Source organism: Cervus canadensis, chromosome 22, assembly GCF_019320065.1.
Source record: "Cervus canadensis isolate Bull #8, Minnesota chromosome 22, ASM1932006v1, whole genome shotgun sequence".
In the NCBI taxonomy this organism is placed as follows: Eukaryota; Metazoa; Chordata; class Mammalia; order Artiodactyla; family Cervidae; genus Cervus; species Cervus canadensis.
Genome location: NC_057407.1, coordinates 58,149,271 through 58,162,947, shown reverse-complemented (window position 1 = coordinate 58,162,947; position 13,677 = coordinate 58,149,271). Strand labels below are relative to the sequence as shown.

At 44.4% G+C, this 13,677-nt stretch overlaps 1 protein-coding gene across 1 annotated transcript in view; it reads left to right on the top strand.

Moving 5' to 3' along the window:
- The window catches only part of EGFR (epidermal growth factor receptor), a 225,344-nt gene extending 219,012 nt beyond the window's left edge, over window positions 1–6,332 (top strand). Inside the window, exon 28 of the mRNA XM_043441805.1 lies at window positions 48–6,332. Within this exon, the coding sequence (XP_043297740.1) occupies window positions 48–409 (362 nt within the window). The 3' untranslated portion in view covers window positions 410–6,332. The remainder of the gene's footprint in view (window positions 1–47) is intronic.
- Window positions 6,333–13,677: the final 7,345 nt, after the last annotated feature.

The window sequence follows — 13,677 nt, the reverse complement described above, 5'->3', positions numbered from 1 at the left end:
TGGGGATGATGCTTTGCTGATTACACTTGATTTCTTTTCAATTTCAGAATATGTAAACCAGTCTGTTCCCAAAAGACCCGCAGGCTCTGTCCAGAACCCTGTCTATCACAATCAGCCTCTATATCCAGCCCCTGGCAGAGACCCTCAGTACCAAAATTCACGCAGCCACGCCGTGGACAACCCTGAGTATCTCAACACCACCCATCCAGCCTGTGTCAATGGTGTACTCGACGGCCCTGCCCTCTGGGCTCAGAAGGGCAGTTACCAAATTAGCCTAGACAACCCTGACTACCAGCAGGCCTTCTTTCCCAAGGAAGCCAAGTCGAATGGCATCTTTAAGGGGCCTGCAGCTGAAAATGCAGAATACCTGCGGGCAGCACCAGCAGGCAGTGACTTTACTGGGGCCTGACCATGGAGGACAACATCAGCCATAAACTTCCAGCCCCTTCAGCCCCCAGGACCAAGCCACGGCAGCTGTTGAGTCCTGACCACCATGCCGACATTAACTCTTGGACCCATGGACTGGTTTGTCCATATTTGCCCTGATCAGCCCACCTTTCAACCAAGAAGTGCCCCCGACTCAGATGCGCTTTGCAGAGTTGCAGGGACTTTCCTTTGTCTTCAAACTGTGAGGCTTCCACAAAAGGCATCCAGAAACAATGTTGTCCGTTTGGGCAGAAGTTCACCTTCCAGTGAGGTATATTTGAAAAATACTAAATATGTGTAAGGAGTTTTATTGCTTAGGAGCATCTGGGGTTTTTTCATTGACACTGATTTTACTCTTAATGAGCTTTTCTAATAAGGAAAAAGCTTGCTCGTAGCACCTGTGGTACCGAGTTGACCCAGGCCCAACTGTGACTGAGACGCATGGGCCAGCCTTCCAGCCAGCACTTGATTCCATTGGCTCTGCTTGGAGACTCCTCCACTGCAAGACAGCTGAATAACCAGCCAGTCCTCTGGGTCCTCAGCGGGCCACATTGGTACTATATCCGATCAAGGCAGGTACAAGACAATAAGCCACTTTGAACTCTTCCTGAGCAAGGAAGAAACAGAGGGAGTAGAAATCTTCCTCAGACTTCCTTTTATATAGATGTCTCCACGGTACTCTCTCTCCTTTGGGTGACCAGTGTTTTCTAATTATAAGTATTAGACTTGTTTATTTTTCCATTCCATAGTTTTGAAACCCAGTATGTTTTCCCTATACAGCAAAACGGTAACCACGGTCAGCATGTATGTGATTCATTGGCATTCAGACCATTGCCTTTAATTGAGATGGAATGACAGCACGAAAAAGGAACAAATCCCCCAAATTTGAGTCTTAGAGGAAATATATCAAGTCTTTGGAGGTTGGGGGACACATGTCTGTCTGAAGACTGCATATGTGATGCTGCTCTTGAAACTCTCTTAGCTCCCCCAACGCTCCCCCCGACACACACACACACACACAGGTTTGTTTAGGCTACTCCTAGAAGATAATTATTTTACTCCAAGGGTTTTTTTTACTCAAAAGGCACTTTGCTCCTCACTGGGAGGCTGCCCAGATCCCTCCTTGCCCTTGGTGAGTTGCAGGGTCCAGGCGCGGGGGTGTGCAGGAGTGCCTCACCACGATGGCACTCTTCACAGGTGAATAGAGACTGCATCATGTGTCACATGGAAATCAGGTAAATACAAAATCTGACTTTGAAGTTGATGATAACGCCTTCATAACATCTCCAGGTGCGTGGGCAGAAGAAAACAATTCCCTCTTAAAATAGCTGCCTGTAATTGGAGGACCCTCTACTTAGGACACAAGCTTTTTCTCATCTGTGGTTTCCCATCAGATCCGTGTTTCTCACCCCAAACCCTGAATGTTACATAGCTCTTTGTAGACAGTGTTGTAAACACTTTTAGTCAGCATCCATCTCAGCCAGGAAGAAGTGTTTCAGACAGTATTTTCAGTCCATGGTTTTATTCAGCTCCCCACTTCCCCCACACACACAATTTTCCTTTAGCTTTTAAATTATTTACTGACTCAGGTGGATCAGGGCCCCGCAGTTTTGCTATCAAAGTATTTAATTTTGTCTCAATAGAAATATAAACTATATTCAGTTCCATCATGTTGCACACTTTAACACCTTACCAGCCTGGCATAGGTATTAAAGATAAAAAATAAATCGTAGTACCTGATTCCACAAGATTCACAGTTTAGCGATGAAAATTGACTCACAAATACTAGCCTGAAAATGACATGACAGATGCCAGGCCAGACTGGTCAGCCCAGCACGGCAACAACACAGGGTGCCTGGGGTGCAGGGGCCGTGGAGTCGGGTCAGAGGACCTCTGGGGCGCCAGCCAGCAAGGATTGGAAAGTGCAGCAGAGGGAGCCCGGCCCCGAAAGTGTCCCCCAGAGAAGCCTCTCCTCAGCTCCACAGGCGCCGCCGCCCCTTCAAGCCTGGCGTTAGGCTTGGCACGTTCCCCAAGCGCCCTTCCGGTCCATCCCCACCGGGGGTTTAAAAATGATTCGTGAAAAGATTATACAACGTCTCTCAGAATCTGAAATTTTATGTCCTTGTCAGCAAACCACTCATTATTCATTCACCTCAGAGCATAGTGCTTTAGCCAGATACGCATCCAGCACTGAGAGACAGGATGACCCACATTCTTCTATCACTAGTTTGTCAGGCGACAGATGATGAGGGAGCCCCACAACATCCTGGTCAATTGCAGCAGTAAGAGCTTAGTATTTTTGTAATTTGAAATGTTTTACTGTAACATAATAAAGTAGAGAGAACTATTCAAGATTTTTCTTCTTTGTATTTCAATGTCCTGGCATAAAATCTACTCACTAAATTTTCTTAAACATTGTGTTCCCACCAGTTTTCTCGCTGTGTCTGTCCAGGGAGGTTCCCAGGGTCTGTAGACTCTCGAGAGCCTAAGAGGGCAGAGCCTGAGTCCAGGTCCGGGGCCCCCTGGACAGTCAGGAGAGGAGCTCTCCCACGGCGGGGCTCTGAGGGGCCACTGAAAGCTTCACCCTCACCCTTTCGGCTTCTGCTCGTGGACACCAAGCCCTGAGTCCCCACAGGGAGCCTGTCTGCTGTTTCCCCCCCAGCCAGTCCCTGGAGCATTTCCCCAGAGCCCAGTCAAGCCAGGCCTTCAGAAACAGGTCAGGGAAGGTTAAGAGTGAGAGGCTGTTCACAGCTGACCCTTGAACCTCATGAGTTTGAACGGTGTGGGTCCACTTAGACACAGATTTCTTCAATAGCAGACACAACAGGCCACATGAGCACCAGTCAGCCGAATTCACGATTAAAGAACCAGAAGCTCCGGAGAGCCAACTGTCCACAGTTATAGGCGAGTCCACTGCTCAGAGGGTCACGGCCCAGACCTGGGCTGTTCTAGAGTCAGCTGTCCAGTGGGCCGTACATACATCTTACCACATCATCTTTAAGGAGGCTCTGTTGTCTCACACTATGAAAAATAGTTCTGTCACCTCAAGATAGAGATGAATCTTCCAAACTCTAAATTTGCCCAGAGTTCAGGTTGTCACTGATTTACAACTAGGAGCACAGTGGAGGGTGCAGATTACATTCCAGTTGATGACAAGGCTTAGAGGTTTGTTGAAAGTTCTTAATTTTGAGCTTTAGCCTTCCCCTGTCAAAACTGCAGAGATGCATGAACCATGAAGTGTGGAAGCAGACAGGCAGTGGTTCTCAGGCTGACTGCCCTTGGGTGTCTCCTCGGTCCCAACCAAAAAGACTCTGAATTTGTCTCAGCTGCAGCCTGGGCCGGGCGCTTCTCAGAGCCCCCCTGGTGACTCTGATGGGCATCAAAGTTTGGGCAGCAGCTGTGTAAAGAAAATGGCCTTCAGGGAGACTCGGGCCTGGGCTGACGGCCTCGTGGCGCGCTAGGCGAGGTCTGGGGCTGCAGGACGGGCTGTCGGGCCGTAGTGACACCGTGTGCACGGCCCATCAGGGCTGACTGTGAGCTCGAAAGGACCAGTTTAATCTAATTCCAGGGGCTCCCCATGTGGTTCTAATGGACACCCAGAGTGGAAACCCTCAGCTCAGGTCACCTTCCCTTGTACTAGCCTATGCATCAACACTGTGCCCCCCATCAGGGCAGAATCAGATGATGTGTGTGGAAGAGGTTCCCGAGGCAGCACCAGAATGACCACCGCCCTGGTGTGCCTGGAGCCTCAGCTGCTGCTGGCCGTTCCAAAGCCCCTAATTCCTTGTCACCAGCAGCTAACTTACCTCAAAAGTGGCAGATACCCCAAATCTGAGCCTTGAGAAAGCCCTAGATGGTTTCTTTTCTAAGAAGTTGGTTTAAAAATCCCATCTCCTGCTACAGGAAACGAGCTGTTCACCTCAGTGACGGCTCTTGAAGTTGCCCTTAATGTCTGTTCTGCATTTATTACTTGGTGACAAGCACATTATTGCAATGTAATGATCTTTGTTTTCCTTGCTGGGGCTGTAAAACGTTACTGAATAGAGTCTCTTGCCTCTAGTCATATCAGCCATATCAGGGGCACACATTTTTGTTCTATAAAAGACACATTCCAACAGGATTTTTAAATGTAAGTCTATTTTTGTAACTTTTTAGACCACTGAGCTTTGTAAGGTATATTTTTAGGAAAACTCATTTTTCTACTAAAGGAAATAGTTTACTTCAGAAAGACTGCAAGAAAATCAAAATTTGAAACCGAGATTGTTGTTTAAACAATTTTAACGTTTAACAGTTACAATTGTTGTTTAAAGGGATTTAACTGAAGCAAGAGAAAAGTCTCTATCATAAAAAGGCACAATGTCATTGCAGAACTGGCCTAGGCTGTTGCCCTGATGAAGAGGAGAGTCATTTTTATATTTATAAAATGAGAAAAGGATGCAATTACATTTAGTTTCTTTATCTGAATCAGGTTCATTTGACTCTGGGGCAATTCAGTGGGAAAGAACCACTGTCTATTACAACTAATAGACAACATCAGCTTCATGCTGTACACCACTCATCTGCCGATGGGACTCTGTAAATGTAAGGAAAACAATAACAGAGCTCTCTGTTGGTTTATGTGTACCCATCTGACTGATATAGATTATTTTTGTGTTTACAGTTGATACACATTTACAATATAGACCAGAAATATCCGCAGAGCCCTAATGTTTAGCATGTTTGATGAACACCACCAGCAGTTTTCCAAACTAAGCATAGCCATCCTAGCGATGGGGTTTTTATCTCAGGCTGCACGGTGACACCGTGGTGGTGGGGGAAGGGGAGCTTTTGAAAATCTTGAGGCCCAACAGTGCCTCAGGCCAGTGAAACCCAGGATTTATACTTTGTAAAGCTCCTAAAATCATTCTGATGTACAGCCGAAGCTGAGAACCACCAGCCTAGGGATTCGCCACAGGTGTATGGACTTGCAGGTAGATGATCCAAGTGTAGGAATGTCAGCATTGGGCGAACTCTTAAGCACGAAGACCCCTGCATCCGTCACTGTGGGTCAGGACCCTGAATGGATGGGGAGAGGGCCTAATCCATTGATGAAAAAGAAATGTAAAACAGACCCCTTCTTCCATGTCCTCTGTCAAAGGTAGACGGATAGCAAGCATCCTTGCTACTTGTCCACCATCTGACTGCCCTGCCTCCAGCCACTACGCAGCCATCACTGCCCAGGGAGGAAGGAATATACATATATCCTATATGTATATAGGACAAAAACTGAAGCAATGACTAGTATTATTTTCTCTTCCACAAGTTCAATATGCCCTCTGAGGTTACAATTCCTGTCTGAATTGCCAGCAGAAGTACCAAGAATCCCTACTGTGTCACCTGGTAGATAAAACTGTACATTTTTAGGTGCATTTACTTATTTTTTTCTTAAAGAAATCCTTTTGACTTAATTTGGCTACAAAGTAATCTTGCTGTAAGATTTGAAATTTTGGAAAGGAAGACGTACTGTGGATCTGATGATATATTAGAGGTGATGATGTAATCAAGTAGCCTCAGGCAGCAGTAATTTCATTTTTAAACAAGTAAGCAATAGCTGTATAGCCTCTAATATATGGTACATTTTAACATTATAACGTTTTTCTGTGATGAAATCAATATTTGTACAAATGGAAAGCAAGATTCTCTTTTATATGGTTTACACTGTTGATCAAAACATGTTGATTGTATATGGAGTATTAAAAACTAGATGTATACTATTCATGTTCTTTGCTCATAAGTATCTTATAAAAACATTGTATTCTTGTTAACAATGCAGTGTTGATAATAGTTATTAATCATATCTGACCTACTGTAGATGTCCTTTCCTGACAACTTTTTAAAGTTAATTAATAAACTTTATTTTTAGAGCAGTTTTAGTTTCAAAACTGCAAATTGGAGGAGAAATTATGGAGAATTACCATGTGCCCTCTGCCCACAGGCTCCCCACTCCCCCATCCACACTGCAGGGCCTGATGCATTTCAATTAGTGGAGGGGTCCTAAGCCTGAGTTGACCGTCCTAGCACCTTGCAATGCAGGGCAAACCTTCCTGGATTCCCTGCATAGTCTCTTCTCCTTCCAGAGCCAAGAGGGAATTCCTTGATGATGATTCTATAGCAAGTTGTGGTTCTGCTCAATCATAAACACGGGAAGTCTGAGGCATTAACAAACCACAACCACGTGTGCAGGGCCTCAGGCCCAGCTGCTCCAACTCTTCCCCAGCGGTGCTCCCCCATGGGGAAGACCTGCCGCCCCCCGCCCCCACTCCGGGCCTGTGGGGGAGCCCTTCTGAGCCCATCAAGAAACGACTAGTGCTGAGGGAAGTTGTGTTGAGATGAAATCCTTGAACAACTAAGGGAATCAAGAGGTTTCCCGTTTGAGCTGCCCTTAAGAAGGGTTGCGGGGAGAATGGGGTGCAGAGGCGGGAGGCGGGCACTGGTGGGGGGATTGCCGCTGGCTGGCCAGCATCTGAAGCCCGCCCTCCCTCCCCAGGGGCCACCCCAAGATCCTCTTCTGTCACAGTCTCCCTGATGCTTGGGGTGATACTCATCATTTCCAGAAAACTTGCGGCTTTGTTTAACATGGTTCACCCAGAAGACCATTATCACTTACAAACACAGGTTGAGGGGGACTGTCATACAGGTGGGAGCAGGACTTCAGGATAACTAGGTTCTGGAAGAATAAGCGGATCCAGGGACCTTTCTGTGTCCCTGTGGGACACCCCCCCCCCCAAGGCCTCCTCAGGCTCCTGGCCTCCCCGAGCCCCCACCCGCCTCACACACAGTACCCTGGATGGCATGAGCCTCTCAGCGTCACAACCTTCCATCAGGGCTGAGCAATGGAAGGAAGGTCAGGCAGCTGAGGTACAGGGACCATGTTTTGGGGCCTGGCTACCTGGAACCTGAAATGTCGCCCCCAGGGGAAGGCCATGGCTTTCATCCAGAGGCTGACACCCCCACCTGAGAACAAGTACACCAGCGCCTCAGTCTCCATCCTCCCGCCCCCTGATCTGTAGCTGAAGCTCAGTGCAGACGGGGTTTCAGCTTGAAGAGATTTTGCCTTTGGGCCAACAATCTTGTAAAAGTAATCACAGCTCTCTGGAGAGAGAAAAGCTTTGCCAAGTGTAGGAGAGTCTGAAAAGCATGAGTAGCTGGTTCTTCCTGCTTTTGTGTGGCTCTCCCCTAGCTCAGGCCTTGGGCAGGGCCTCCTGTGGCCCGTTCTCCCGGCTCTGCTGGATCCTGGTTCCTTCTCCAGGCTGCTCAGCGCCTTCCTCCACACGCAGAAAAGGACATTTAAAACCTTGGGTAGAAAAGCTGAATCACATCTAATTTTTGCTCTGGTCTCAAAAACCAGTAAACAAGATATAATAAAGAGCCTGTGGGCATCTGTTTGCAGTTTGTGACTGGAAGGAGGCTTGCCCCCTGGCCCACCAGGCACACTGACTCTCCTGAGAGTCAACCCCGGGGGACGCTGTGTCCGCCCTGAGGTCTTTCCACCGGTTCTCCCTGCCCTGGATACCAGGTTCTAAAGAAAACAAAAATACATCTTTTATATATTTTACTCCATTCCTGGGGTAAAACAAACCCAAGTGCAGAGCTATCCCATCCAGGCCCCTCACACGTGCAGGTCAGCAGCAGGACAGACAGAGCCTCTGGCCAATCATTCTGTCCGCTGGGGGCTCCCCTCGCGCACAGCAGGCTGCCCCGGCCTCTAGGGTGGTCTTACAGAGAAGGTGCTGCTGGCCAGCGCTTAGGGGAGGATTCCCTAGGTGCCTGCCCCTGACACCAGCATGAGAAGGGAAGGCAGGCTGCAGGGGGAGAGTGGGGGGAGCTCTGCGTACTTCCTACCCCGCCCCCAGGAAAGGCTGCATCCCGGGATCCAAGGGTGTGGCGGGGACGGAGCTAGGATTACAACCCAGGACCCCCAACACCTGGAACTAAGCTGCTGTGGGCCAGCAAAGATGACCTGACAGCTCGGCAGGGGGAGGGAAGTCCAAGGTTTCCAGGAGCCTAAAGGTCCATCCAGTTTTCCAAAATGCAAAATCTCTTCTTCCCTTGAACCAGTGATGCCATTAAAAAGCCCAACCCTGCTCCCTCTGGGGGAAGTAGAAGTTGGAGGGGTACCTGCCCTCTATGCTACTCCAGAGTAGCTCAGCATTTCTCCTCTCCAATTATTTTCTAGCTTGCCTCTTCTGCCTTTCCTGCTTCCCCTCAATCTTTGTCTATTGTATAATTTAACCATTCTGGAACCAAGCAGAAATGGGAGCATATGCTAACCCATGACAAGTTTCTTCTTCCCTCACATCCACTCAGCTGAACAGTTCCCATAAGGGCAAGTCTAGATGGATGGACCCCACATAGCTCACAGCCTTTAGCCACCAGGACAAAAAGGTTCTTTTTCATAAAGATCAATAAACAACAGACAAAATGGAAATGGTGCAGCCCTTCACTGAAGAGTTCAGTAGACTCAAATGATTTCTGGACGTTTTGGCAAACCTGAAAAAAAATAGTTAATTTTCATATCAATTAAAGTGTTTCAAAACATTTTAAAAGATGAGAAGTTTATCAATTCATTCTACAAAAGTTAGAATAGTATTTTAAAAATCAAAGAAATATTACAGAAAGAAAACTGTAACTTCATTTATTAATGTAGATATAGAAATCCTTAATGAAATACAGGAAATGGAATTATTTATTCCATTAATTCAAGGACCGTTTGTATAAGATATTTCATTTATATTCATGAAGAGAATAATAGGGAAAATGTGAATATTAAGAGATTCACAAAGGATTTGATAAAATTCAATCACACTGCTACTAAAATTTCTTAGTAACCTAAGAAAAGATGAAACCACCTTTAACTAGGTAAAAATATCTAGCAAAAATTTTAAAAGAATAAGAAGCATTGACCTTAATGGTGAAATACCAACACAATACCAAACACCAAATAAAGAACGAGTGACTTTGTCACTTCTGTTATTCAACACTCTTCTGAAATCCACTGTTTTGGAGACAAGGAAAAACATATTATTCATATACAATGTATTTGCATCCATAGAATATAGTCAGCAAACCCTGTTCCATGCCCAAGATTTAAATCTAGCCAGCAGACTAGTTTGTAAATAAAGCTTTATTGGAACATGGTCACATTTATTGCCTAGGGCTGCTTTCACACTGCAGTTGCAGAGTCAATTAGGGGCAACAGGGTTCCTGCAAAGCCAAAAATATTTCCTATCTGTCCCTTCACGAAGGAAGTTTGCTGATCCCAAACAATTGAATGAAAGCAATTATTGACAAAATTAATAAAATGAGAAAATTCAGCCCATAAGTAAATGTCATTAACCCTATATACCATTAGGGTATATTAATCATTAATTAATCATTAATCAAACAATGTAATGGAAAATAATCCCATTTAAAATAGCAATTAAAACTACAAAATAACTGGATATAAACTTAAATGTGCAAGAACAGTATGAAAACAGAAACTATAGAACTTTGCTGAGGCATAAAAGAAGACTTAAAATATATATTGTTTTCATGGATATGAGTACCTAATCATATTAAAATATCAATTCTCTCCTAATTATAAGGTAAAGTCAATGCAATTCACTTGAAAACTTCAATGATTATTCTGGGAAGGAGAAAATTTAGAACTTGGAGTCTAAAAAAGAAAATGCATGACAGCAGCCAAGAACATTTGGAAAGCAATTGAGTAGTGATATCAATGATATAAAAATACACTACATAAATATAAAATAATTAAAGCTACCTAGGACCAATGTAGCCACAGGAAATAATTAATGGAAAAAATAGAATTTTGGAAACAGATGTGCGCATGGAAATGTAGCATGTGATAGTGATGCCATTTCCAGACAGCGGAAGAATGAAAGTGTGTTTAGTCGCTCAGCCGTGTCTGACTCTGCAATATCATTGTCTGTGGCCCACCAGGCTCCTCTGTCCATGAAATTCCCCAAGCAAGACTACAGGAGTGGGTTGTCATTTCCTTCTTGAGGGGATCTTCCCGACTCAGGGATCTAATGCAGGTCTCCCACACTGCGGGCAGTTTCTTCACCATCTGACCACCAGGGAAGAAGGCTCCCCAGCAAGTGATTTTAGAGAAAATGTTTATACCTTTGAAAATTAATTAGAGATCTACTTCAAATTCCAGTTGGATTAAAGATCTAAACCTAAAAGAAATCAAAGCAACTGGGTAAAATGTACGTGAGTATTCTTGAAACTCAGGCAAGGTGATGCTGATACATAATAACATGATTCCAAAGACAGGGAGGAAAGGACTGTCATCATGTCCACCTAAATTTTTCTTTTTAGTTTCTAAAGAAAAAAACAACACAGTAAAAAGTCAAAATTCATATAAGGAGAAAAAACTTCGAGGGGTATCAGGGATTAATATTAGGGATTAAAAAATGAAGCCCAACAGATCCATACAAATGTTAAACACCCTACTAAGACTTTGACAGTGTATAAATGGACAATTCATGATACAATTACTCACATTCACATGCTAGCAAGGTAATTTTCAAAATCCTTCAAATTAGGCTTCAATAGTATGTGAACCAAGAACTTCCAGATGTATCAGCTGGATTTAGAAAAGGCAGAGAAACCAGAGATCAAATTACCAACATCTGTTGGATCATAGAAAAACAAGAGAATTCCAGAAAAACTTCTGCTTCATTGACTGTGCTAAAGCCTTTGACTGTGTGGATCACAGCAAACAGTGGAAGATTCTTTAGGAGATGGAAATACCATACTAGCTTACCTGCCTCCTGAGAAACCTGTATGCAGGTCAAGAAGCAACAGTTAGAACTGGATGTGGAACAATGGACTGGTTCAAAATCAGGAAAGGAGTACAACAAGGCTGTATATTGTCACCCTGCTTATTTAACTTTTATGGAGTGTACATCATGCAAAATACTGGGTTGGATGAATCACAAGCTACAGTCAAGATTTCTGGGAGAAATATCAACAACCTCAGACATGCAGATAATACCACCCAATGGCAGAAAGTGAAGAGGAACTAAAGAGCTTCATAATGAGGTGAAAGAGAAGAGTGAAAAGGCTGGCTTAAAACTCAATATTGAAAAAACTAAGACCATGGCATTTAGTCCCATCACTTCATGGCAAATAGGGAAAAAAAGGAAACAGTAGCAGATTTTATTTTCTAGGACTCTAAAATCATTTTGGATGATGACTGCAGCCATGAAATTAAAAGATGCTTGTTCCTTGAAAGAAAAGCTATGACAAACCTAGACAGCATATTAAAGAGCAGAGACATCACTTTGCCATCAAAAGTCCGTACAGTCAAAGCCATGGTTTTTCCAGTAGTTGTGTATGCATGTGAGAGTTGAACCTTAAAGAAGGCTGAGCACCGAAGAACTGATGCTTTCAAACTGTGGTGCTGGAGAAGACTTCTTGAGCGTCCCTTGAACAGCAAGGAGATCAAACCAGTCCATTCTAAAGAAAATCATCCCTGAATATTCATTGGAAGGACTGATGGTAAAGTTGAAGCTCCAAAACTTTGACCACCTGATGCAAAGAACTGACTCATTAGAAAAGACCTGGATGATGGGAAAGCTTTAAGGCAGGAGGAGAAGCAAGCAACAGAGGATGAGATAATTGCATGGCATCATCAACTTAATGGACATGAGTTTGAGCAAACTCTGCGAAATGGTGAAGGACAGGGAGACCTGGTATGCTGCAGTCCATGGGGGTCACAGAATCAGACAAGACTTAGAGACTGAACAAAATGGGAAAATTTCAAATGACTAATAACATGGAAATATATGCTTGGCCTCACTAATAGTCAAGAAAGTGCCAATTAAAATGAAATTATCAACCCTTTTCTCCACACATGTTGATAGAAATATAAAGTATCATAAACTTTTTGGAGGTCAGTAGAACCCCAGGAGACAGTGAAGTACAGGGAAGCCTGGCATGCTGCAGTCCATCACATCACAAAAAGTTGGACACGACAGAGTGACCGTACAAAAACAACAAAAAAGTTTAAAAGTGGATCTTCCCTGGTGGTCCAGCGGTTGAGAGTCTGCCTGCAATGGGGGACATGGATCCCTACCCTGGGAAGATCCCACATGTCATGGAGCAGCTAAGTCCGTGCAAAACAACTACTGAGCTTGAACTCTAGAGCCCCAGCTCTGCAGCGAGAGAAGCCACCGCAGAGGGAAGCCCGAGCGCTACGTCCAGAGAGCAGCTCCCTTCCTCGCAACTAGAAAGTCCACACGCAGCAGTGAAGACCACCACAGCCAAAAATAGTAAATAAGCTAACTACATTAAATAAATCTCCAAAAAAGTTTAAATGTGCATATCCTTTGATAGGGTAATTTCACATTTGTAGAAATAAACTCCCACTCCAGTATTCTTGCCTGGAAAATTCCATGAACTGAAGAGCCTGGCGCGCTAGATAGTCTATGGGGTCGCAAAGAGTCAAACACGACTTAGAAACTAAACATGCGTGCAAAAGACTGTTACTGAGCGAACCTCTCCCTACCCCAAGTTCATGCTGAAGACCTCAGGCTGGTGTTTGAAGGTCAGGCCTTTGGGGGCAGTTAGGGTTAGGTGAAGTCAGGGGGTTAAGACCTCGTATTTGGATTAGCGTCCTTGCAAGAGGAGAGGGACCAGAGCTCACATGCTCTCTGCCACAAGAAGACACAGTGAGAAGGCAACGACCTGCGAGCCAGGAAGAGTTCCCACCGGAACTTGACTACTCTGGTGCCCTGATTCCACACTCCCAGCCTCCAGAACTGCGAGAAGGCAGTGTCTGCTCTTTAAGGCCCCAGTCTGAGGTGTTCTGTTTTCCAATTGGAGGTAAGACAAATATTCAAACAATTATACAAATATACAAATTATACAAATATATGAATAAAAATGTTCACTAAAACATTATTTGTAAGAAAAAATTTTTTTAATTTTAATATCTATCAAAAGAGAAATTATCAAATAAATCATGGAACATTCATAATATGGGATTCTGAGCAGTTGTGAGACAGAATAGGAGAAATCCATATGAACATGGAGATATATCCTCATGATACAGTTCTAAATGAAATAAAGCAAGTTGCTAAATAGCATTTTTGTCATTTTTAAAAGCTTATATTTCTATATATACCTAACTTTGAGTGTGTGTGTATGTGGGGGTGTGTGCACACAGTCTGGAAGCCATCTGGGAATAGTAATGTCAGC